This window comes from Hypanus sabinus, chromosome 14, assembly GCF_030144855.1.
Source record: "Hypanus sabinus isolate sHypSab1 chromosome 14, sHypSab1.hap1, whole genome shotgun sequence".
Lineage (NCBI taxonomy): Eukaryota > Metazoa > Chordata > Chondrichthyes > Myliobatiformes > Dasyatidae > Hypanus > Hypanus sabinus.
The window spans coordinates 108179289-108206538 of NC_082719.1; the positions used below are offsets into that span (position 1 = coordinate 108179289).

General features: G+C 43.7%; 1 protein-coding gene across 2 annotated transcripts in view; it reads left to right on the forward strand.

The window, feature by feature from the left end:
- LOC132405058 (complexin-1) overlaps positions 1-25476 on the forward strand; it is a 166454-nt gene extending 140978 nt beyond the window's left edge. For both annotated transcript variants that reach the window (XM_059989787.1, XM_059989786.1), the window contains 2 exons: positions 10776-10951; positions 21664-25476. In XM_059989787.1, coding sequence (XP_059845770.1) covers positions 10776-10951; positions 21664-21858 — 371 coding nt within the window. In that variant the 3' untranslated portion in view covers positions 21859-25476. The remainder of the gene's footprint in view (positions 1-10775; positions 10952-21663) is intronic.
- The last annotated feature ends 1774 nt before the right edge of the window (positions 25477-27250 follow it).

Sequence of the window (27250 nt, forward strand, 5' to 3'; positions counted from 1 at the left end):
GAACAAAAGGATGACAGGAGTGAAGGTAGGACCAAATAGAGATAAAAGTGGGAAGATGTTCCTGGAGGCTGTGGAAGTCAGCGAGATCCTCAATGAATACTTCTCTTCGGTATTCACCACTGAGAGGGAACTTGATGACGGTGAGGACAATATGAGTGAGGTTGATGTTCTGGAGCATGTTGATATTAAGGGAGAGGAGGTGTTGAAGTTGTTAAAATACATTAAGTCCCCGGGGCCTGACGGAATATTCCCCAGGCTGCTCCACGAGGCGAGTGAAGAGATTGCTGAGCCTCTGGCTAGGATCTTTATGTCCTCCGGTCCATGGGAATGGTACCAGAGGATTGGAGGGAGGCGAATGTTGTCCCCTTGTTCAAAAAAGGTAGTAGGGATAGTCCGGGTAATTATAGACCAGTGAGCTTTATGTCTGTGGTGGGAAAGCTGTTGGAAAAGATTCTTAGAGATAGGATCTGTGGGCATTTAGAGAATCATGGTCTGATCAGGGACAGTCAGCATGGCTTTGTGAAGGGCAGATCGTGTCTAACAAGCCTGATAGAGTTCTTTGAGGAGGTGACCAGGCATATAGATGAGGGTAGTGCAGTGGATGTGATCTACCATATAACCATATAACAATTACAGCATGGGAACAGGCCATCTCGGCCCTTCTAGTCTGTGCTGAATGCTTACTCTCACCTAATCCCACTGACCCACACTCAGCCCATAACCCTCCATTTCTTTCCGGTCCATATACCTATCCAATTGTGCTTTAAATGACAATATCGAACCTGCCTCTACCACTTCTACTGGAAGTTCATTCCACACAGCTGCCACTCTCTGAGTAAAGAAATTCCCCCTCATGTTACCCCTAAACTTTTGCCCCCTAGCTCTGAATTCATGTCCTCTTGTTTGAACCTCCCCTACCCTCAATGGAAAAAGCCTATCCACGTCAACTCTATCTATCCCCCTCATAATTTTAAATACCTCTATCAAGTCCCCCTTTAACCTTCTACGCTCCAAAGAATAAAGACCTAACTTGTTCAATCTTTCCCTGTAACTTGGGTGCTGAAACCCAGGTAATATTCTAGTAAATCTTCACTGTACTCTCTCTATTTTGTTGACATCTTTCCTATAATTTGGTGACCAGAACTGTACTCAATACTCCAAATATTCCAGATATACTCCAGACTCCAGATATCTACATGGATTTTAGTAAGGCATTTGACAAGGTTCCACACGATAGGCTTATTCAGAAAGTCAGAAGGCATGGGATCCAGGGAAGTTTGGCCAGCTGGATTCAGAATTGGCTTGCCTGCAGAGGGCAAAGGGTTGTGGTAGAGGGAGTACATTGGGATTGGAGGGTTGTGACTAGTGGTCCCACAAGGATCTGTTCTGGGACCTCTACTTTTCGTGATTTCTATTAACAACCTGGATGTGGGGGTAGGAGGGTGGGTTGGCAAGTTTGCAGACAACACAAAGGTTGGTGGTGTTGTAGGTAGTGTAAAGGATTGTCAAAGATTGCAGAGAGACATTGATAGGATGCAGAAGTGGGCTGAGAAGTGGAAGATGCAGTTCAACTTGGAGAAGTGTGAGGTGGTACACTTTGGAAGGACAAACTCCAAGACAGAGTACAAAGTAAATGGCAGGATACTTGGTAGTTTGGAGGAGCAGAGGGATCTGAGGGTACATGTCAACAGATCCCTGAAAGTTGCCTCACGGGTAGATAGGGTAGTTAAGAAAGCTTATGGGTTGTGCGCTTTCAGAAGTCGAGGGATAGAGTTTAAGAGTCACGGGGTAATGATGCAGCTCTATAAAACTCTGGTTTGGCCACACTTGGAGTACTGTGTCCAGTTCTGGTCGCCTCATTGTAGGAAGGATGTGGAAGCATTGGAAAGGGTACAGAGGAGATTTACCAGGATGCTGCCTGATTTAGAGAGTATAGATTATGATCAGAGATTAAGGGAGCTAGGGCTTTACTCTTTGGAGAGAAGGAGGATGAGAGGAGACATGATAGAGGTGTACAAGATATGAAGAGGAATAGACAAAGTGGACAGCCAGCGCCTCTTCCCCAGGGCACCACTGCTCAGTACAAGAGGACATGGCTTTAAGGTAAGGGGAGGGAAGTTCAAGGGGGATATTAGAGGAAGGTTTTTTACTCAGAGAGTGGTTGGCATGTGGAATGCACTGCCTGAGTCAGTGGTGGAGGCAGATACACTAGTGAAGTTTAAGAGACTACCAGACAGGTATATGGAGGAATTTAAGGTGGGGGTTTATATGGGAGGCAGGGTTTGGGTGTTGGCACAACATTGTGGACTGAAGGGCCTGTAATGTGCTGTACTATTTTATGTTCTATGTTCTAAGGAAGATTCCAATTAACCAAATCAAATGCCTTTTCAGCATCCATGCTTATCACTATTGCTTCGATTTTATTTTTTTGTACATGACCCATAACGTGAAGTGTCCTTTGTATATTGTCTTGTGTTTGGCGTTGTTGAATAAAACCTGTCTGATTGTTATGTATCAGTATATGTAGAAACTGTACTAATCGTTTGGCCACGATGGTGGTAAATAATCTATAATCTACATTAAGAACGGCTATTGGTCTAAATGACTAACATTCCATTTTATCCTTGCCTTCTTTCAGTATAGCTGAGATTATCGCTTCCTTCCAGCTGGGTGGCATTTGTGCCTTTTTTAGAGCCCAGTTCAGTTTGGGGAGTAAGACAGGAATTAAATCATTTTTAAATTTTTTGTATCACTCTGCCATATACCCGTCTGATCCTGGTGACTTGCTTAATTTAAACCTACTAATTGCAGCTTTTAGTTCAACTTCAGTTATGTCAGCAGTCATCGTTCTGTTTTGTTCTTCGCATAAAGTGGGTAACTCTAGAGAATTCGGGAAAGTGTCAATTTGGGTTATGCTTCCCCTGGAACTTTGGAATATAGAGTTCTGTAAAATACTTCAAAAGCTTCTTGAATTCCACTTAGCTTTTTTTTTTATCATTTTTGTTCTTGGATCCTTAATTTTATGAATTGTATTTTCTGCTATCTTTTTTTTTCAGTTTCCAAGCCAGTGTTTTCATAGATTTAGATCCACTTTCATAATGTCTCTGTTTCAGAAACATTAAATTTTAGGGATCTCCGATTTCTGAGGTGCCAAAGAGCCTTGCTGAGGATATCCTGAGGTGGGACATGGCAAAGCATGTTATGGAGTGTTGGTGATGGCACCTTAGTGGCTGCATGGATGTCTGATTAAACTCACCTTGAGTCAGCTATGGCACTGTCTTAGACCGTGACAATGTCTGGAAATCTCCTATGGCAAGTCCATAAGACTATAAGACAAAGGAGCAGAATGAAACCATTCATCCCACTGAGTCTGCAGTGCTATTAGTGGTTCAGTACTGGAGCTTGGACAGGGACAATGGAGGGATATGGTAAGGGATGCTATGACTATGCAGAGAACCCACGAGTCAGATGCTCTCTCTAGAGGCAGGAGGTAATGCTGCACAGTTTCTAAATGGAGCAGGTCAGAATGATGAATGAGGTGGTGCATCTAAACATCTGTTGTTTCATGTGTGAGTGATGTCCTCTGCGGGAGACATCTGCTTCTCAGGGACGGTTCAGAAGCAGCTGTTTTCACAAATGGCAATGTGGGCTGAACCTGTGTTAACACAGCGGCTTCTCCTGCCACAAATCATATGAAATATTACTTTAACCTTTGGAAATGATGTGTGAAGAATAACTGAGGTGGTTACTAAACCCAATGACTCTAGCCTGTCAATTAACTTAACCTTAGGATCAATTTACAAAGACCAATTAGTACACCCCCAACCCAGTCAGACGAAGGACACCATGGTGGCGTAGTAGTTAGTGCAATGGGTGTCAGAGTTCAGAGTTCAATTCCAGGGCCCTCTGTAGAAAGTTTGAATATTCCTTACCTTGAGAGTGTGAGTCTCCTCCGACTGCTTTAAATAAACTTGAGAGATACTGCAGATGCTGAAAATCCAGAGCAACACACACAAAGTGAGGGAAGAACTCAGCAGGTCAGGTCAGCATCTATGGAAATTCGTAAACAATTGACGTTTCGGACCAAGACCCTTGATCAGGACCAGAAAGGAAGAGGAGAGACGCAGATTGAAAAGCTGTGGAGAAGGGAAGGAGGCTAGCTGGAAGATGATGTCAAACCAGGTGAGTGGGAAGGTCAATGGCTGGAAAGGAAGGAATCTGATAGGGGAGAGAGTGGGCGATGGGAGAAAGGGAAGGAGGAAGGGACCCAGGAGGAGGTGATAGGTACATGAGGAGAAGAGGTGAGAGGCCAGAGTGGGGAATAGAAGAAGAGGGGAGGAGAAAGGAATTTTTTCACTGGAAGGAGAAATCAATATTCATGCCATTAAGTTGGAGGCTAACCAGGCAGAATATAAGATGTTGCTTCTCCACTCTGAGGTGGCCTCATCTTGATACAAGTGGAGGCCACAGACCGACATGTTGGAACAGGAATTGGAATCAGAATTAAAATGTCTGGCCATGGGGGACGTTTTTGGTGGACAGAGTGGAGGTGCTCAATGAAGCTGTCCCCCAGTTTTCAGCGGGCTCATAAAAACAGAATAAAATAAAACTGATTTGAAATAAAACCCATTCTGATATGTCTATCCATGGCCTCCTCTATTGTCAAAATGAATCCAAACTCAGGTTGGAGGAACAACACCTTATATACTGGCTGGGTAGCCTCCAACCTGATGGCATGAACATTGACTTCTCTAACTTCAGTTAATGCCCCTCCTCCCCTTCTTACCCCATCCCTGACATATTTAGTTGTTTGCCTGTTCTCCATCTCCCTCTGGTGCTCCCCCCCCCCTTTCTTTCTCCTGAGGCCTCCTGTCCCATGATCCTTTCCCTTCTCCAGCTCTGTATCACTTTTGCCAATCACCTTTCCAGCTCTTAGCTTCACCCCACCCCCTCCGGTCTTCTCCTATCATTTTGCATTTCCCCCTCCCCCCACTACTTTCATATTTCTTACTATCTTTCCTTTTGGTTAGTCCTGATGAAGGGTCTCGGCCCAAAACATCGACAGTGCTTCTCCCTATAGATGCTGCCTAGCCTGCTGTTTTTACCAGCATTTTGTGTGTATTGTTGATAAAATAAAACTCACAGATATGGTCAAATGAAAATATTCAAACTCCACACAGACAACACCCGAGGTGGCTGAAGCTGTGAGGGAGAACATGCAAACTCCACAAAGACAGCACCCGAGGTGGCTGAAGCTGTGAGGGAGAACATGCAAACTCCACACAGACAACACCCGAGGTGTCTGAAGCTATGAGGGAGAACATGCAAACTCCACACAGACAGCACTTGAGGTGTCAAGCTATGAGGGAGAGGATCTTTGAGCTGTACACCTGTTACTACACCATTTCTACCAAGTATAATTAGCCAAAACAGATGTGGGTGTCTGATGCAGGAGAAATTAAACAAATATTTTGGATGTCTTTTGAAATACTCAGAAATATACCCAAAGACTAGTAAAATAAAATAGATCCAGAATGAATGGGGAGCTAGAAGACAAGAGCAACTAGTACTGGGAAATGTGAGACTGAACATGAAATGGTGGGTAAATTAATGGAAAGTATTCTTAGAGATGGTATATATAATTATCTGGATAGACAGGATCTGATTAGGAATAGTCAGCATGGATTTGTGCGTGGAAGGTCATGTTTGAGAAATCTTTTTGAATTTTTTGAAGTGGTTACGAGGAAAGTTGACGAAGGTATAGATGTTGTCTATATGGACTTCAGTAAGGCCTTTGACAAGGTTCCGCACGGCAGGTTAGTTAGGAAGGTTCAATCATTAGGTATTAATATTGGAGTAGTAAAATGGATTCAACAGTGGCTGGATGGGAGATGCCAGAGAGTAGTGGTGGATAACTGTTTGTCAGGTTGGAGGCCGGTGACTAGTGGTGTGCCTCAGGGATCTGTACTGGGTCCAATGTTGTTTGTCATATCCATTAATGATCTGGATGATGGGGTGGTAAATTGGATTAGTAAGTATGCAGATGATACTAAGGTAGGTGGTGTTGTGGATAATGAAGTAGGTTTTCAAAGTTTTCAGAGAGACTTAGGCCAGTTAGAAGAGTGGGCTGAACGATGGCAGATGGAGTTTAATGCTGATAAGTGTGAGGTGCTACATTTTGGTTGGAATAATCCAAATAGGACATACATGGTAAATGGTAGGGCATTGAAGAATGCAGTAGAACAGAGTGATCTAGGAATAATGGTGCATAGTTGCCTGAGGGTGGAATCTCATGTGGATAGGGTGGTGATGAAAGCTTTTGGTATGTTGGCCTTTATAAATCAGAGCATTGAGTATAGGAGTTGGGATGTAATGTTGAAATTGTACAAGGCATTGGTAAGGCCAAATTTGGAGTATTGTGTACAGTTCTGGTCACCAAATTATAGGAAAGATGTCAACAAAATAGAGAGAGTACAGAGAAGATTTACTAGAATGTTACCTGGGTTTCAGCACCTAAGTTACAGGGAAAGGTTGAACAAGTTAGGTCTTTATTCTTTGGAGCATAGAAGGTTGAGGGGGGGACTTGATAGAGGTATTTAAAATTATGAGGGGGATAGACAGAGTTGACGTGGATAGGCTTTTTCCATTGAGAGTAGGGGAGATTCAAACAAGAGGACATGAATTCAGAGTTAGGGGGCAAAAGTTTAAAGGTAACATGAGGGGGAAATTCTTTACTCAGAGAGTGGTAGCTGTGTGGAACGAGCTTCCAGTAGAAGTGTTAGAGGCCAGTTCGGTATTGTCATTTAAAGTTCAGTTGGATAGGTATATGGACAGGAAAGGCATGGAGGGTTATGGGCTGAGTGCGGGTCAGTGGGATTAGGTGAGAGTAAGCATTCGGCACGGACTAGAAGCGCCGAGATGGCCTGTTTCCATGCTGTAGTTGTTATATGGTTATATGAAGCCAAGGACATGCCTTCTTCTCATTGCTGAAGAGGTACAGGATCCTGAGGACACACACTCAATGTTTTAGGAACAGCTTCTTTCCCTCTGCCCTCAGATTTCTGAATGGATGATTAATCCATGAACACTACCTCAACATTTTTTGTCTTGCTTTTTACTTTTTTTGCACTACTTATTTGATTTAAATATGTATACTATATATATAGCACTATGTAAAAGTCTTAGGTACCCTAGATTTTTTATATAAGACATAGAAGCAGAATTAGGCCATTTGGCCCATCAAGCCTGCCATGCCATTCAATCATGGCTGATCCTTTTTTCCCCTTCCTCAGCCCCACTCCCCGGCTTTCTCCCTGTAACCTTTGATGCTGTGGCCAATCAAGAACATATCAATCTCTGCCTTGGATACACCCAACAACCTGGCCTCCACAGCTGCCTGTGGTAATAAGTTCCACAAATTCACCAGCCTCTGGCTAAAGAAATTTCTCCACATCTCTGTTTTGAATGGACACCCCTCTATCTTGAGGCTGTGCCCTCTTGTCCTAGACTCCCGCACCATGGGAAACATCCTTTTCACATCTACTCTGACTAGGCCTTTCAACATTCAAAAGATTTCCATGAGATTACCCCTCTTCCTTCTAAATTCCAGCGAATACAGACACAGAGTTATCAAACACTCCTCATATGATAACCCTTTCATTCCCAGAATCATTTTTGTGAACCTCCTCTGGACCCTCTCCAAGGCCAGCACATCATTTCTTAGATGGAGGGCCCATAACTGTTCACAATACTCAAGGTGAGGTCTCATCAGTGCTTTATAAAGCCTCAGCATCACATCCCTGCTCTTGTATTCTAGACCTCTTGAAATGAATACTAACATGGCATTTGTCTTCCTCACCACTGACTCAACCTCCAAGTTAACCTTTAGGGTGTTCTGCACAAGAACTCCCAAGTCCCTCTGCATACCAGATTTTTGGATTTTCCCCCCATATAGAAAATAGTCCGCACATTTATTTCTATTACCAAAGTGCATGACCATGCATTTTCCAACATTTCATTTGCCACTTTTTTGCCTATTCTCCTAATCTGTCTGAGTCCTTCTGTAGTCTACCCGTTTCCTCAACACTACCTGCCCCTCCACCTATCTTAGTATCATCTGCAAATTCCATCATCTTAATCACTGATATACAGTACAGCATAAAAAGAAGTGGTCCCAACACTGACACCTGTGGGACACCACCAGTTACCGGTAGCCAACCAGGAAAGGATCCTTTTATATGGCCTCTTCAGAACCCTGACCTCAACATCATCAGGGCTGCCTGGGATTATCTGGAGAGACAGAAGCAAGCAAGACAGCTAAAGTTGGCAGAAGAACAGGGGCAAGTTCCCCAAGATGCTTGGAACAACCTACCAGCCGATTTTCTTATAAAATTGCATGACGCTGTGCCTAAGAGAACTGATGAAGTTTTAAAGCCAAAGGGTGGTTACACCAAATATTGATATTATTAACTTTTTTACTGTTTGCTTCTCTTTATAATAATTTTTTTGATATTTAGAAACTTCTCATTATTTTTGAAGCATTTTTGCTTTTTACATTTGCCTATTGGGGAGACCTTGCACACCGATCACTGGAAGCTATACAGTGCCCTGCATTGCAATGAACATTAACTGAAACTCTAGGGTCTAGGGTGCTTGTTGGCAGAGAAACGGAAGGAGCTGGACTTGGTGCAGATCTGCTGCTGCCTGTGTTGGTGCGATCTAACAGCGAGTGGTTGTCTTACTTGCTTTTGAACAATGGCCATATGGTGATGAATCATAGGCAGCTTCACTAGATCACAAAAAAATGTGTGAATCCAGCAGCAACTGCTCCCACTCTCTCAGCACAACCCTGCTTTGTGCTGTCCTATCTTCAGAAGGATCTGTGGAAATTACAGGGCGAGTCTCAGACCAGAAGACACGGCGTCAGAATAGAGGGACATCCATTTAGAACAAAGATGAGGGGGGATTTCTTTAACCAGAGAGTGGTGAATCTGTGGAATTCATTGCCACAGATGGCTGCAGAAGTCAAGTCATTGAGTATATTTCAAGTGGTTGATAGGTTCTTGATTAGTCAGGGCACCAAAGGTTACAGAGAGAAGGCAGGAGAATGGAGTTGGTAAGAATAATAAATCAGCCATGATAGAACGGCAGAGTGGACTCAATGGTCCAAATGGCCTAATTTGCTCTTATGGTCTTATTTCCTTCAGGTGAATCTTGCCTTTCTTACCTTGACCTTTCAGCTTAATCACAAAACCTCCTAAACTTTCACAATCAGAAGCAGGCTTATTTATCTCTGACATTACAGGACGTCTGTTGTTTTGTGGCAGCAGTACAGATATCACATCAAAAATTACTATGTTACAATACCAAACAGTCTTCATGTGTTTTTGGACCATCTGAAATCAGGTGGAGGGGAAGGAGCCGGTCCTGAAACATTGAGTGTTTGTCTCAGGCTCCTATACCTCCTCTCTGATGAGAAGAAGGCATGTCCTGGGTGATGGGGGTCCTTAATGCTCTTCCCCCAGTTGAAATCAGGAGTGGAGAAAGGCAGCATGTCCTGGTGATGGTTACAGCAATTGAGACTTTCTTCATGCTCATTTCATTCCCCAGTCTACTCTCATACTGCCTGACCTGCTGAGTTCCTCCAGCATTTTGTGTGTATGGAGACCGCAGAGGCGCATGCGCTGCTGAGGACCCGTGACTAGACTGACACTTTACTGCCCTATTGTCTTGTGTGTTATTTATTGTAATGCCTGCTCTGTTTTGTGCACTTTATGCAGTCCTGGGTAGGTCTGTAGTCTAGTGTAGTTTTTTTCGGTGTTTTTTACGTAGTTCAGTCTAGTTTTTGTACTGTGTCATGTAACACCCTGGTCCTGAAATAAAATTGTTTCATTTTTACTATGTACTGTACCAGAAGTTATGGTCAAAATGACAATAAAAGTGACTTGACTTGTATTATTCTGGATTTCCAGCATCTGCAGGATCTCGTGTTTAACTTCATTGCTGGTAGTTCTGGTCGATTAAATTGTATATGCATCCTGGAATAATGAGAAACAGAAGTTTTGCTCTTAAGTTTCAAATTCTCATATTAACTCCACATATCCCTATGACATTAATGCTTCTCTAGTCTCAGTACAAAGCTAGGCCATGTTTCCTTAACATTTCTCAGACATGCAGCTCCAGTTCAGGTGCAGGCTCCTCAGAATGAATGATGCAGAATTTCTTGTTCCACAGGCACTGTCAAATCTGCTGAGTTTGTTAGTTTGAATTTCTGTTAGCTCTTTTTCTTTTGATATTGATAATAATTGCTGCAAATCCTTTTCCTTAAACTCTATCCATTGCCTGACTGCTCTTAGCCTTTCAGCTGAGTTCCCCATTTATCAAGGCTAACATACTTCATCTTTATGGATGTATTTGTTCAGATCCAGAATCTTTCTTTTTAACTTTACTAAGAATTCTATCCTGTTATACCCAAGGGACTGCAAACGTCAAGGTCGTCAGTCCTGGTGAAGGTTCTCAAACCAAAAGGTCAACTGTTTATTCATCTCCATAGGTGCTGCCTGATCTGCTGCTGAGTTCCTCCAGCATTTTGTGTGTGTTGCTCTGGATTTTCTGCATCTGTAATCTCTTGTGTTTACAAGGTTATTATTTTGTTCTCAGTGTAAAATATCCAGAATAGGGTGGCCTGCTCTCTGGGTAATTCCTGAACAATCTTCCTCGGTGTGTCGCCAAGTGCTCGGTTACAATTATCTCACTCGATCCTTCTTGCATTTTAGGAGCTACCAAAGACATGGGAAAGATGCTGGGCGGTGATGAGGAGAAGGACCCTGATGCAGAGAAAAAGGAAGAAGAAAGGTTAGAAGCACTGCGCCAGGCTGAAGAGGAGCGAGCAAGTAAATATGCCAAAATGGAAGCTGAGCGCGAAGTAATGCGGCAAGGAATCCGGGACAAGGTAACAGCCCTCAAGAAAGGTGATGGAGGCAGATATAATAGAGGAGTTTAACAGGCTCTTAGACAGGCAGGGAACAGAGGGAGAAGGACCACGTGCAGAGAGAAGGGATTCAGTTTTATTAGGTTTTTATGCAGACAGTGGTAAGTGCATGGAAAACTCTGCTGGGTCTGGTAGGGGTAAATCTATCTGAGACATTTAAGAGACTCTTAGATAGAGTCATAGAGCACTATGGCCCATTCAGCCCATCTAGTCTATACAAAACTGTTATTCTACCTAGCCCCATCGATCTATACCCAGACCATAGCCCCCCCCCCCATACATTACCCATCCATGTAACTATCCAATTTTCTTTTAAATCTTGAAATCAAACCTGCATTCTCCACTTGTGCTGGCTGCTCATTCCACATTCTCACCACTCCGAGTGAAGAACCTTCCCCTCAGGTTCCCCTTAAATATTTTTCACCTTCAACTTTAACCCATATCCTCTGATTCTTGTGTCACCCAACATCGGACGAAAATGCCTGCTTGCATTTACCCTATAAATATCCCTCATGATTTTGTATACCTCTATCAAAATTCCTCTTATTCTCCTACCTTCTAGGAAATAAAGTTCTAACCTCTTCAACCTTTCCTATAGCTCTTTCAATGAAGCAACATCCTTGTAAATTTTCTCTGCACTCTTTCAATCTTAATAGACCATTGACCAGAAGACATAGGAGCCCATTAAATTTGCTCCGCCATTCCATCATGGCTGATTTATTATCCCTCTCAACCTCATTCTCCTGCCTTCTCCCTGTAACCTTTGATGCCTTGACCAATCAAGAACCTATCAACCTCTGCTTCAAATATACACAATGACCTGATCTCCACAACTGTCTGTGGCAATGAATTCCACAGATTCATTACCCTCTGGCTAAAAAATTCCTCCACATCTCAGTTCTAAATGGACATCCCTCTATTCTGAGGCTGTGCCCTCTGGTTCTAGATTCACCCACTCACCTACTCTGTCTAGATCTTTCAGTATATGACAGGTATCAATGAGAACTCCCCCTCATTTTCCCAAGCTCCTTCAAGTACAGAGCCATCAAACTCTCCTCATATGATAACCCTTTCATTCTTGTGAATCTCCTCTGGATTCTCTCCAGTGCCAGCGCATTCTTTCTTAGATTAAGGGGCCCAAAACTGTTCACTCAGGTCCAAGTGCAGTCTGATCAATGCTTTATAAAGACTTAGTATTGTATCCTTGCTTTTATATTTGAATCCTCATGAAATGAATGCTAATATTGTACTTGTTCCCTTACCACTGATGCTTAAATTAACCTTTAGAAAGTCTTGCACAAGGACTCCCAAGTCCCTTTGTACCTCTGATTTCTGAATTTGCTCCCTGTTCAAAAAATAGACTATGCCTTTATTTTATCAACTTGAAATTCGAAAGGGAGAAAGTAAAGTCAGATGTAACAGTGTTTCAATGGAGTAAGGGTAACTACAGTGGTATGAGAGAGGAACTGGCCAAAGTAAATTGGAAGGAGCTTCAGGCAGGGATGTCAGCAGAGCAGCAATGGTGTGCGTTTCTGGGAGAAATGAGGAAGGTGCAGAATATGTGCGTTCTAAAAATGAAGAGATACTCAAACAGGAAAATAGTACAACCGTGGCTGACAAGGGAAGTCGAAGCTATTGTAAAAGCAAAAGAAAGGACATACAACAAAGCAAAAATTAGTGGGAAGACAGAGGATTGGTAAGTTTTTAAAAACCTACAGAGAACAACTAAAAAAGTAATTAGAAGGGAAAAGGTGAAATATGAAAGCAAGCTGGCAAATAGTATTAAGGTGGAAAGTAAAATTTTTTTCAAGTATGTTAAAAATAAAAGAGAAATGAGAGTTGATATAGGACCACTAGAAAATGAGGCAGGAGAAATAATAACGGGAGACAAGAAGATGGCTGATGAACTAAATGAGTAGTTTGCATCAGTCTTCACTGTGGAAAACACTAGCAGTATGCCTGATGTTATAGTGTGTGAAGGAAGAGAAGTGGATGCAGTTACTATTACAAGAGAGAAGGTGCTCAAAAAGCTGAAAGACCTAAAGGTACATAAGTCACCCGGATCAGATGAACTGCACCCTAGGGTTCTGAAAGAGGTAGTGTTAGAGATTGTGGAGGCATTAGAAATGTTCTATCAAAAATCATTTCACTCTGGCATGGTGCTAGAGGACTGGAAAATTGCAAATGTCAGTCCACTCTTTAAGAAAGGAGGAAGGCAACACAAAGTAAATTATAGGCCAGTTAGCCTGACCTCAGTGGTTGGGAAGATGTAAGGGTCAATTGTTAAGGATGAACTGATAAGAGTACTTAGTGACACAGGACAAGATAGGATAAAGTCAGCATGGTTTCCTTCAGGGAAAATACTGCCTGGCGAACCTGTTGGAATTCTTTGAGGAGATTACAAGTAGGATAGATAAAGGGGATGCAGTGGATGTTGTATATTTGGACTTTCAGAAGGCAATAGATAATAGGTGTAGAAGTAGACCATTCAAGCCTGCACTGCCATTTTGAGATCATGGCTGATCATCTACTATCATACCCAGTTCCTGCCTTGTCCCCATATCCCTTGATTCCCCTATCCATAAGATACCTATCTAGCTCCTTCTTGAAAGCATCCAGAGAATTGGCCTCCACTACCTTCTGAGGCAGTGCATTCCAGACCCCCACAACTCTGGGAGAAGAAGTTTTTCCTTAACTCTGTCCTAAATGACCTACCCCTTATTCTCAAACCATGCCCTCTGGTACTGGACTCTCCCAGCATCTGGAACGTATTTCCTGCCTCTATCTTGTCCAATCCCTTAATAATCTTATAAGTTTCAATCAGATCCCCTCTCAATCTCCTTAATTCCAGCATGTACAAGCCCAGCCTCTCTAACCTCTCTGCGTAAGACAGTCCTGACATCCCAGGAATTAACCTTGTGAATCTACGCTGCACTTCCTCTACAGCCAGGATGTCCTTCCTTAACCCTGGAGACCAAAACTGTACACAATACTCCAGGTGTGGTCTCACCAGGGCCCTGTACAAATGCAGCAGGATTTCCTTGCTCTTGTACTCAATTCCCTTTGTAATAAAGGCCAACATTCCATTAGCCTTCTTCACTGCCTGCTGCACTTGCTCATTCACCTTCAGTGACTGATGAACAAGGACTCCTAGATCTCTTTGTATTTCTCCCTTACCTAACTTTACACCGTTCAGATAATAATCTGCCTTCCTGTTCTTACTCCCAAAGTGGATAACCTCACACTTATTCACATTAAACATCATCTGCCAAATATCTGCCCACTCACCCAGCCTATCCAAGTCACCCTGAATTCTCCTAACATCCTCATCACATGTCACACTGCCACCCAGCTTAGTATCATCAGCAAACTTGCTGATATTATTCTCAATGCCTTCATCTAAATCGTTGGTGTAAATCGTAAACAGCTGTGGTCCCAATACCGAGCCCTGTGGCACCCCACTAGTCACCACCTGCCATTCTGAGAAACACCCATTCACCGCTACCCTTTGCTTTCTATCTGCCAACCAATTTTCTATCCATGTCAATGTCTTCCCCCCAATGCCATGAGCTTTAATTTTACCCACCAATCTCCTGTGTGGGACCTTATCAAATGCCTTCTGAAAATCGAGGTACACTACATCCACTGGATCTCCCTTGTCTAACTTCCTGGTTACATCCTCAAAAAACTCCAATAGATTAGTCAAGAATGATTTATCCTTGGTAAATCCATGTTGGCTCGGCCCAATCCTATCATTGCTATCTAGATATGCCACTATTTCATCTTTAATAATGGACTCTAGCATCTTCCCCACCACCAATGTCAGGCTGTCAGGTCGATAGTTCTCTGTTTTCTCCCTCCCTCCTTTCTTAAAAAGTGGGATACATTAGCCATTCTCCAATCCTCAGGAACTGATCCTGAATCTAAGGAACATTGGAAAATGATTACCAATGCATCCGCAATTTCCAGAGCCACCTCCTTTAGTGCCCTAGAATGCAGACCATCTGGACCTGGGGATTTGTCAGCCTTCAGTCCCATCAGTTTACTCATCACCGTTTCCTTCCTAATGTCAATCTGTTTCATTTCCTCTGTTACCCTATGTCCTTGGCCCATCCATACATCTGGGAGATTGCTTGTGTCTTCCCTAGTGAAGACAGATCTAATGTACTTATTAAATTCTTCTGCCGTTTCTTTGTTTCCCATAACAATTTCCCCAATTCATTCTTTAAGGGCCCAACATTGTTCTTTACTATCTTCTTTCTCTTCACATACCTAAAAAAGCTTTTGCTATCCTCCTTTATTTTCTTGGCTTGCTTGCGTTCGTACCTCATTTTTTCTCCCCGTATTGCCTTTTTAGTTAAGTTCTGTTGTTCCTTAAAAATTTCCTAATCATCTGTCCTCCCACTCACCTTAGCTCTGTCATACTTCCTTTTTTTTAATGCTATGCAATCTCTGACTTCCTTTGTCAACCGCTGTGGCCCCTTTCCCCTCTTTGAATCCTTCTTTCTCCAGGGGATGAACTGATTTTGCACTTTGTGCATTATTCCCAAGAACACCTGCCATTGCTGTTCCACTGTCTTTTCTGCTAGGCTATCCGTCCAGTTAACTTTGGCCAGCTCCTCCCTCATGGTTCCATAGTCCCCTTTGTTCAACTGCAACACTGACACCTCCGAGCTGCCCTTATCCTTCTCAAATTACAGATAAAAACATCATATTATGATCACTACTTCCTAATAGCTCCTTTACTTCAAGATCACATCAAATCCTGTTCATTACATAACACTAAATCCAGAATAGCCTTGTCCCTGGTCGGCTCTCGTACAAGCTGTTCCAAGAATGCATCCCGTAGGCACTCTACAAACTCCCTATCCTAGGGTCCAGCACCAACCTGATTCTCCCAGTTCACCTGCATGTTGAAATCCCCCATAACTACTGCGACATTACCTTTGCCACATGCCAGTGTTAACTCCCTATTCAACTTGCACCCAATATCCATGCTACTGTTTGGTGGCCTATAGACAACACCCATTAGGGTCCTTTTGCCCTTACTGTTCCTCAATTCTATCCACACAGACTCTACTTCTCCTGATTCTATGTCCCTCCTTGCAAAGGACTGAATCTCATTCCTCACCAACAGGGCCACCCCACCCCCTCTGCCCACATTTCTGTCCCCACGATAGCACGTATACCCTTGTACATTCATTTCCCAGGTCTGATCTCCCTGCAGCCATGTCTCCGTTATCCCAACAACATCATAGTTAACCATTCGTTCCTGAGCTTCAAGCTCATCCGCCTTATTTCTGACACTTCGTGCATTCAGATATAGAATTGTTAGCCCATTTCTCCTCTCTCTGTTTGAATCTCTGCCTATTGTGCTTAACCCAGCTCCCCGAACTCCCATCGGGCTATATGTCCCTAGAATTTTGTTGTCCTTCCTAAATTTACTTATTCTTTCTGCACATTTAACTCCATGTTCCGTCAGACCATCCCTCTGTACATATGTCCTTATCACTTGTTCTGCCTCACCTTTCTCTACTACACACTTAATAAAAGGCCTTTGACAATGTGCCACACATGAGGCTGCTTACCAAGTTAGGAGCCCATGGTATTACAGGAAAGTTACTAACATGGTCAGAGCATTGGCTGATTGGTAGGAGGCAGCGAGTGGGAATAAAAGGATCCTTTTCTGGTTGGCTGCCAGTGACTAGTGGTGTTCCGCAGGGGTTGGTGTTGGGACCACTTCTTTTTATGCTGTATATAAATGATTTAGATGATAGAATAGATGGCATTGTTGCCAAGTTTGCAGATGATACAAAGATTGGTGGAGGGGTAGATAGTGTTGAGGAAACAGGTAGGATGCTGAAGGGCTCAGATAGATTAGGAGAATGGACAAGATTGACAAATTAAATATAATGTTGGAAAATGCTTGGTCATGCACTGTAGTAATAGAAATAAATGTGCAGACTATTTTCTAAACAGGGAGAAAATCCAAAAATCTGAAAAGCAAAGGGGCTTGGGACTCAATAAAAAACAGAAAATGCTGGCAGAACTCAGCAGGCCAGACAGCATCTATGGGAGGAGGTAATAACGACGTTTCGGGCCGAAACCCTTCATCAGGAGTGAAGTAACATGGGATGGTTGAGGGGGGATAAGAAGTGGGAGGAGGGATAAAGTAGAGAGCTAGGAAGTGATAGGCTGGAGGGAAATGGGCTAGGGGGAAGGTGGAGAATTATGGGAAATAAAAGAGAAAGAAAGGTAGGGTGGGGGGAGATAATAGTGAGGGGGGAAAAAGAGAAAGAGAACCAGACTGAAATAATAGATAGGGATGGGGGTAAGGATGTGGGGCAGGAATATCAACGGAGGTCAGTGAGTTGGATGTTCATGCCAGCAGGAAGGAGGCTACCTAGGCGGGAGATAAGGTATTGCTCCATCGACCTGCGTGTGGCCTCATCTTGATGGTAGAGGAGGCCATGGATAGACATGTCGGAGTGGGAGTGGTCTGTGGAATTGAAGTGTGTGGCCACAGGGAGATCCCGTCACTGCTGGAGGACTGAGCGCCGGTGTTCGGCGAAACAGTCTCCCAGTCTGCGGCGGGTCTCTCCAATGTATAAATGGTCACATCGGGAGCACCGGATACAGTATATCACCCCAGTTGACTCGCAGGTGAAGTGGTGCCTCACCTGAAAGGACTGTCTGGGGCCTGGGATAGTGGTGAGGGAAGAAGTGTGGGCGCAGGTGTAGCACTTTTTCCGTTTGCAGGGATGAGTGCCCAGAGGGAGGTCGGTGGGGAGGGATGGGGGGGATGAATGGACAAGGGAGTCACGTAGGGAGCGATTCCTGCGGAAAGCTGAGAGTGGGGGGAGGAGAAGATGTGATTGGTGGTGGGATCACGTAGGAGGTGGCGGAAGTTACTTCATCCCCCCCATCCCTCCCCACGGACCTCCCTCCGGGCACTCATCCCTGCACACAGAAGAAGTGCTACACCTGCCCCCACACATCTTCCCTCACCACCATCCCAGGCCCCAGACGGTCCTTTCAGGTGAGGCACCACTTCACCTGCGAGTCAACTGGGGTAATATACTGTATCCGGTGCTCCCAACGTGGCCATTTATACATTGGGGAAACCCGCCGCAGACTGGGAGACCGTTTCACTGAACACCGGCGCTCAGTCCTCCAGCAGAGGTGGGATCTCCCTGTGGCCACACACTTCAATTCCACAGACCACTCCCACTCCGACATGTCTGTCCATGGCCTCCTCTACCGTCAAAATGAGGCCACACGCAGGTCGATGGAGCAATACCTTATCTCCCGTCTAGGTAGCCTCCTTCCTGCCGGCACGAACATCCAACTCACTGACCTCCGTTGATATCCCTGCCCCACATCCTTACCCCCATCCCTATCTATTATTTTAGTCTGGTTCTCTTTCTCTCTCTTTCCCCCCTCACTATAATCTCTCCCCCCAGCCCTACCTTTCTTTCTCTTTTATTTCCCATAATTCTTCATCTTCCCCCTAGCCCATTTCCCTCCAGCCTATCACTTCCCAGCTCTCTACTTCATCCCTCCCCCCACTTCTTATTCTCCCTCGACCATCCCATGTTACTTCACTCCTGATGAAGGGTTTCGGCCCGAAACGTCGTTATTACCTCCTCCCATAGATGCTGTCTGGCCTGCTGAATTCTGCCAGCATTTTGTGTTTTTTATTTATTTCCAGCATCTGCAGATTCACTCGTGGGGGCTTGGGAGTCCTTGATAAGAACACCCTAAAGGTTAAATTTCAGGTTAAGTCGGTGGTGAGGAAGGCAAATGCCTTGTTAGCATTCATTTCAAGAGGTCTAGAGTACCAGAGCAGGGATGTGATGCTGAGGATTTATAAGGCACTAGTGGGGCCTCACCTTGAGTATTGTGAACAGTTTTGAACCCTCATCTTAGAAAAGATGTGCTGGCGTTGGAGATGGTTCAGAGGAGGTTCACAAGGATGATTCCAGGAATGAAAGGGTTATCATATGAGGAACTTTTGATGGCTCTGGGTTTGTACTTGCTGGAATTCAGGAGGTTGAGAGGGGATCTCATTGAAACCTTTCGAATGTTGAAAGGCCTCGACAGAGAAGATGTGGAAAGGACATTTTCCAAGGTGGGAGACTCTAGGACCAGTGGGCACAGCCTCAGGATAGAGGGGTGCCCTTTCAAAACAGGTGCAGAGAAATTTCTTTAGCCAAAGGTGGTAAATTTGTGGAATTTGTTGCCACATGCTGCTGTGGAGGCCAAGTCACTGGGTGTATTTAAGGCAGAGATTGATAGGTTCTCAATTGGACATGGCATCAAAGGTTACAGGGAGAAGGACAGGAACTGGGGTTGAGGAGGAGATAAAAATAAGGATCAGCTATGATTGAATGGCAGAGCAGACTCGATGGGCCAGATGGCCTAATACTGCTCCTATGTCTTATGGTCCTATGGTCATTATGGTCTTGATTCCTTCAATCAAAGTGCATGACCATACTTGTCCTCATGACATTGATTTATGAAGACTAACGTGGCAAAGCTCTCTTTATGACCTGATCTACATGTGACAGCACTTTCAGGGAGTTGCTGACCTGTATTCCCAGATCCCTTTGTTCTACTGCACGGTCACTGAGTAAGTTCTTTCCTGGCCAGTCCTCCCGAAGTGCAACAACTCACACTTGTCCACATTAAATTCCATCTGCCATTTTTCAGCCCATTTTCTCAGCTGGTCCAGATCCAAAGGAGATGGTGATGGACTTTGGAAGATGAAGCCTGCCCTGCTCCCTGTTACTATTGATGATGAGGACTTGGATGTGGTGAGGACCTTCACAAACTAGGGAATGCACTGGGATGACCAATATTGAGGCTGTGTATGAGAAGGGCCAGAGTTGCCTCAACTTCCTGAGGAGACTGGGATTCTTTGGATTATGCAGGCCTCTCCTTCACCTGTTGTCATCAGTACAACCTTTTATGCTGTGGTGTGCTGGGGCAATGATAGGGTCTTTTAAGAGCCTTCTGGATGGCTACATGGAGCTTAGAAAAATAGAGGGCTATGGGTAAAGCCTCAGTAGTTCTAAGGTAGGGAGATGTTCGGCACAGCTTTATGGGCTGAAGGGCCTGTATTGTGCTGTATGTTTTTTATATTCTAATGGCATCAACACAGGTGATGCCAACAGGCTCAATAAACTGATCAGAAAGGCTGGCTCTGTTATAGGAGTCAAACTGGACACACTGGAGGCTGTGGTAGCACAAAGGACCCTACAGAAAATCCTGGCAATTGTGGACAATGTTTCTCACCCTCTGCATGCCACCTTGGCTGAACAGAAGAGCACTTTTAGTGATAGATTAAGACAACTGCCCTGCTCCAAAGGGTGCAATATGAAGTCATTCTTACCTTCGGCCATTAGGCTCCATAATGAATTATCCTACAGGCGGGGAAGTGATGACCTCCTCCTGTTAGACTGTTTGAGGTAACTTATTTTTTATATTTTCTTACATCTCTTCTAATATTTGTATATCTGTGTATTTGTAATGCTACTGTGACACTGTAATATCCTTAGGGATCAATTAAGTATCTATCTATTCCACTGCAAGCTTTAAAAGCCTTCCTTGCTCTCCATTATACCATCAATCCTGTTGTCATCCACAAATTTGCTGATGCTGTTAACTGAACAACAGAAGACCCAGTCCCGATCCCTGCAGCACTCCACTGGCCAGAGAGTCAACCATCTACTTCCTCTCTCTGGCTTTTTCCGTGAAGCCAATGTTGAATCCCATTTACCTCACCCTAAGCTAAAAACATTTTAAATAACTCTGCTCAGGCCCCTGCCATATCTGCATTCAACTCCCATAGGGTCTGAGGGAACACTTCGTTTGGCCCAGGGAATTATCCCCCCTAACATGCCCCAAGCCAGCGAACACCTCCTTTATAGAGTTCATGAAGTAGATGCCACTTTGCCTTACTTCTATAGACCATCTCTGGAGTGAATACAAAAATGTACGTAAGATCTTCCCCAACTCTTCTGGCTCCATGCATAGGGGACCAGTCTGATCTTCAAGAGGACCAATTTTGTCCCTTGCTATCCTTTTGCTTTTAACGTATCTGTAGAATCCCTTAGGATTCTCCTTCCTTTCACTTCAATTTCTTATATTCCTCAAGTACGTAGTTTGTTCCTACCTTCTTTTGTGTACCTCCCTCTTTTTAACCAGGGCCTCAATATCTCTCGAAAACCAAGGTTCCTTAACCCTGCTTAGGGAAATAGGCTGGGGATGGGATAGAGGGATGATGGAAAAATGGAGGGTTATGTAGGAGGGAAGTTAGATTGATGTTAGAGTAGGTTAAGAAGATAGGAAAAAGGGATAGCACTATGCCGTAATGTTCCATGTTCTATCAGTGAATGTCCCAACACTGATTCAAGGGGTACTTACAGAAAGAACATATTTTCTCTGTCAACCCTAAGGTATGTGGAGCTCTAGCGCAAGTGAGGGAGGAAAATATTTCTTCTCTCCTTGACTGTGGCCTGGAAGACTTGGGGCCCTGCCATAAACAGGCCATGATCGGAGCTGAGGAGTGAGACTCCAGTCACTCATAGTCCCAGGTATAGCTGAGCTGATTAATGATAATGTAGTCAATGCCAGCGATGTGACGTTGAACCTTCTCTCTGTCCCCACAGTACGGAATAAAGAAGAAAGAGGAAAAGGAGGCAGAAGCGATGGCAGCGATGGAAGCTCAGGCCGAGGGCAGCCTGACCAGGCCCAAGAAGGCCATCCCCGCTGGTTGTGGAGATGAGGAAGAGGAGGAGGAGAGTATTCTGGACACTGTCTTAAAATATCTCCCTGGACCTCTGCAGGACATGCTCAAGAAGTAATGATTTCAGCTCTCTGCAGAATAACCCCTGGTTTTGTTGTTAAGTGTAAAACATTCTCAATGTAAAATGGGACCCTGTAGTTGTCATCCTCACTCAGTGTGGTCTGACAGCCCATTGCATCCTGTCTTGTGGCATGGAACATCCACCACAAATCTGTGTACCAGTCATGAAGATCCTAACACAATAAGCCATGTTTATAGTCAAATAAAATCTAGACATTTAATAGTGAAATGAAGAAACATATCTTTTTACCAATGCGATCGGCTAGACATTGCAAGGCTCCAGTTAGCTTTCATACAATGTTTGTTCATCATGTCAGTTAAATAAAGCATCAGGTCACAGCACTAGGTCATACCTACAACGCTCCAAAACAAAATCCAACCCCTTCATTACCTCATCTGCTGATGCCAATGTTTGGCAGTGTTCCTACACACCAGAGCTTGCTTTCTGATTAAATTATGGCAACGATAGAAAGGTCTGTAGTTTTACACGTCTATGTCTAGTTCTGTACCCTGTGATGTTGATGTCACTTTGAGCAGGTCTCCAAAAGACAAGAGAATGGGCTAAGGATGCACTGAGCATTTGGTTCCTTGCATTGAAAAGTTTCTGTTCCAAGTTTTAGTATTTTGTGAAATAACTATTCATCAGAACTGTTGTTTTAGAATCAGCTTATTGTCATTCCTGGTCAGTTATGAGTTAAAGTTAATTTAACGTTGTACATGGACTAGAGGACACCGACTTGGTGGATGCAAGTGTGAGTGAGTGTCATCCATTGCTGTGCACTATTAGTATTCTGATACCACAGCTAAGACCTGGGGACTATCACTCACACTGCCCTGGTGTGTGGGTATCAAGTCCCTGGCAAATGGCATGGGATGGATTCACTAATGGAGAATCTGATTAACACTGCAGACAGTTGCTCATCCTTTCAGCTTGAGATCCACCTGTTAATCTGGTCAGACAGAATTTAGGGTGCTTGATAATGTCAAATAGAATCTGTGACTCCAGCAATTGAACCATGGTACCTCAATGTCTTTTTCAAATGTCACAATGCTCCTAAAGGTCAGAACTGGCAACATTTGCAGAAAGCCAATGCTTTTGGACATCAAAGGGACAGAACTGCTAGTTGTTTGCCCAGGTGAGACCCTCTCCCATCACAGAACTCAGGCTGCAACATTTCCTTTCTGTGCAGAGGGTGAGGCTGAGAAACTATCTATCCGAGTCACCCTCACACTCACACAATCAGCATCCAACATAAGGCAATAAGTTCGGGCAGCAAACAGAAGGTTGCCACCATACCTACTGACTTCAGCTTGTTATTTTTTTACACAACGCCGTTTGTTCGTCTCAGATAAGGATCTGGTGTTTGCCATATTTGTCAGAATTGTAAATAGATAATATATACAAAATTAAGCCATTTAAAATTGAGATGAAGAATAGATCATATTGCTGGAAATGGGAATTTCCCATTTAATTCATCACTGTGAATTTCCAGGTTGTGTGGGGAATTCTTGTCATTTGAAAATTTGATGATCTTTCTCCGAAGGTGAAGCCACTATACCCTGGGTACTGTAGTTTCCTCAGACATACCAGCTGATGCAATATTATTATTACTGTTCATTTTATTACCCAAGTTGGTTTTTGCAAACATTCTGTGGGGCCTGAATACGGTGCTTTTCCCAGGAACTGTTGATGAGAGGGGAGGAAGGAAAGGTAGAAGGACAGACCAGTATCAGAGTTAAACCACAGGAGTCCAATCTCCTCTCCCAGTGCCTGGATTCCAACTTCACACCTCCCACCTGAGAGCCTCTTCTCCATTCTGTGCACTGAAGGCCTGGAGATTCCAGGAGTTCACAGGAACATTTCAGTTTTCATGGACACTTTGAGCACACCCTTGGACATTTTTCTCTGTCAGTCTGGAATGTACTCCTGATAGTGTGGAATGGAGGGTCTGTTTCAGGAGCTGGTTTTGGGCAGGGACCATGGTCTGCTCCACAGAGCCGACTGAGAGTGTCCGGGACCTCTGATGCCTGGTACCTTGAAGTCATTGCCAGCACCAAGGTCATTTGGAAGGATGGAACATCAGCAGTATTATTACTGTTCAAGACAATGCTGGTGGACACCCACCATCTCCTCCCTCCCCTCACTCTGTGTTCCCTCTTCCTCTCACTAGGGCCCAGGTTCCCCTCACTCTTCCCATCATCACCAATCCCGACACTCACCCTTCATCCCCTCCCCCCTCCCTGGGGAACCAGTGAAAATTATTTATTAAAATAAAAGAGCTAAAATATGTTTTGTTGACTGTACATGTTGTGATTTAATTTCAATTAAACCAAAGATGGATGATCTCCCTAGTTGTGTCTAAGCAAAAGTTCTTGTTTTGCTTTGTTGACACTGATCGCTGTGAAAAGGAAATGTTTTTCTCAGGTATTGGTTTTGGGATTTGACCATCTCATTAGACAGCCAAGTGAGTTCAGGAGCCTAATTCCTCACGGCCTTTCCAAAAGCTCACAATGAAGAGAATCAACATCAAATTTCATTTGACAATGATTGATAAACTCCACATATTTCAACACAGAAAGCCATAATGAAGGCTTGGCAGTCTTAAAAGAAATTGTCCCAACAGACAGGTGTGCTGCTAACTGATGGAGAAAATCCCAAACTGTAAATGTTCACACATTGTGCAAAGTGATTATTGTGTGACTGAGGCAGAAACCAAAGCAATAATGTTCTACCTTGTCACATTGCAGAGTGCCAGATACCCACTGGGATTGGGATTCCACATTCCAATTCCTACAGGTTCACATCCCACTTAATCCCTTTGGATCCGACCCAAAGGACAACTGTGGATGGGAATTCCCCAAATCTCTCCCCTGTGCTGGCACTGGTTGGCACTTGGTCAAGTTTAGTGCAAGATCGTGAAGTTAATTGTGAAATACACTGTATATATCTCCCAGATGAAACAACTGAACGTTATTAATGACCCTCTTGTTTTACATCATTTTAATTACCTCTGCAGTAATTTTCTTTAAACAGATTAGAAAATAAAGAGAATAATAAGTTGCCTCAAGTGTTTGAAACAACAAATATCAAAGAATTTAAATGAAATTAAAGACTGCCAAGCCTCTGACTATGTGACTGCAATATATCTATTAACAGTACTACTGTCTGAATTTGTCCAAGTTATTTGTAGAGTCTTCCAATAATGTGTTGCCGTTCCTTGTTCAGGGTTTCATCGTTATCTACACAGAACATGATAAATTTACAAGTAAGGGTTAAGGTTATACTGTTGCTCAAACCTTTGGTGTGACCTGAATTGAAATGTCTGATAGATTTTCAAATGCTTTATCTGTCACCTGCCATCCAGCACGTTTTTAATCACTATGTCCCACAGAGGTGTTGTAGGCAGAGCCTACTAGTCGTTCAGAGCTTTCTGTGTGTTCTGTGTAACTTGGTGAGTTTTGTATTGTAAACCATTTTCTGCTGCTTCACCCAGCTGCATGTTCAGCCTCCAATAGCAATAGAAGATAAACATTATGACTGAAAATTGTGTTAAATCAGCAGCTGTGGCCCACTGCATGCCCTTCAGATGGAAGTCACAGTCAAAATAAAATGACTTCATTCAAATTTGTATCTCATCTGTTGTGTGTTTTTATTTAACAAAATGAAATGACGATTTAAAGGTACCAATACTGTGCACCTGTTCATGAGATGGAACAGGCCAACAGGAACTCAATGGGCAGAATGGATTCCTCTGTCTTCCTGATTTCATAATCTGAAACTTAGTAGAAGGGAAACTATTGAACATTATTCACTTTTTCTTGAAATCATCATCTATTTTACACATCATAAGACCATAAAAACAGAATTGAGCCATTTCACCCAAATCATTACAGCAGACCATTCTCTTGTAGGCAGTGAAGTCATAATTCACAAGTGCACACTTTGTGAATCCACAGGTCGACAGCCACAGGAGCAATCATTCGTATTTGTTAATCGATGACACACGATAAAGACTGATCATATTTAGATCATAAAAAGTCCCTAAAATACAGGAGCAGAATTAGCCAATTTGGCCCATGGCGTCTATTTCATCATGGCTAATCCAATTTTCCTCTCAGCTCCAGTCCCGTATCCCTTCATGCCCTGCCCAATCAAGAATCAATCCACCTCTGCCTTAAATATACATAAAGACTTGGGCTCCACAGCTGCCTGTGGCAAAGAATTCCACAGATTCACCACTCTGGCTAAAGAAATTCCTCATCTCTGTTTTAAAGTGGCATCCCTCTATTCCGAGGCTGCTTCCTCTGGTCTCAGACTTTCCCACCATAGGAAACATCCTCTCTACATCCTCTCTATCAAGGTCTTTCACTTTTCAATAGGTTTCAATGAGCTCACCCCTCATTCTTCTGAATTCCAGTGAATACAGGCCCAGAGCCATCATACGCTCTTCATATGACAAGCTGTAGAATCCTGGAATCATTTTCATCAACCTTCTTTGAACACTCTCCAGTTCTAGCACATCCTTTCTAAGATAAGGGACCCAAACCTGCTCACGATACTCCAAGTGAGGCCTCACCAGTGCTTTATAAAGTCCATAAGACTAGAAGACATAGGAGCAGAATTAGGCCATTTGGCTCATCGAGTCTGCTTCCAGAGGCTGAGCCCCTTTGTCCTAGACTCCACCACCATGGGAAACATCCTTTCCACATCTACTCTGTCTCGGCCTTTAAACATTTCAAGTTTTCAATGAGATCTCCCCTCATCCTTCTGAATACCAGTGAGTACAGACCCAGAGCTATCAGATTTTCCTTGTATTCCTACTCTTTCATTACCAGAATCGTCCTTATGAACCACCTCTGGACCATCTCCAATACCAGCACATCTTTTAGATGAGGAGCCCAAAAATATTCACAATAGTCAAGGTGAGGCCTCACTAGTGCCTTATAAAGCCTCCACATCACATCCCTGCTCTTGTATTCTAGACCTCTTGAAATGAATGCGAACATTGCATTTGCCTTCTTCACCACCAACTCAACCTGCAATTTAACTTTCAGGTTGTTTTGCACAAGGACTCCCCAGTCAGTCTGAATCTCAGATTTTTGGATTTTCTCCCCATTTAGAAAACAGTCTGCACATTTATTTCTTCGAGCAAAGTGCATGACTATGCATGCTCCAACATTATATTTCATTTGCCACTCTCTACCCATTCTCCTAATCTGTCTAAGAACTTATGCATCCTTTTTCCTCAACACTAACTGCCCCTTCACCAATCTTCATATCATCTGCAAAACTGGCAACAAAGCCATCTATTCCATCATCTAAATAATTGCTGTACAGCGTAAAAGGCGTGGGCCCAACATCGACCCTCAAGGAACAAGTCATTGGCAGC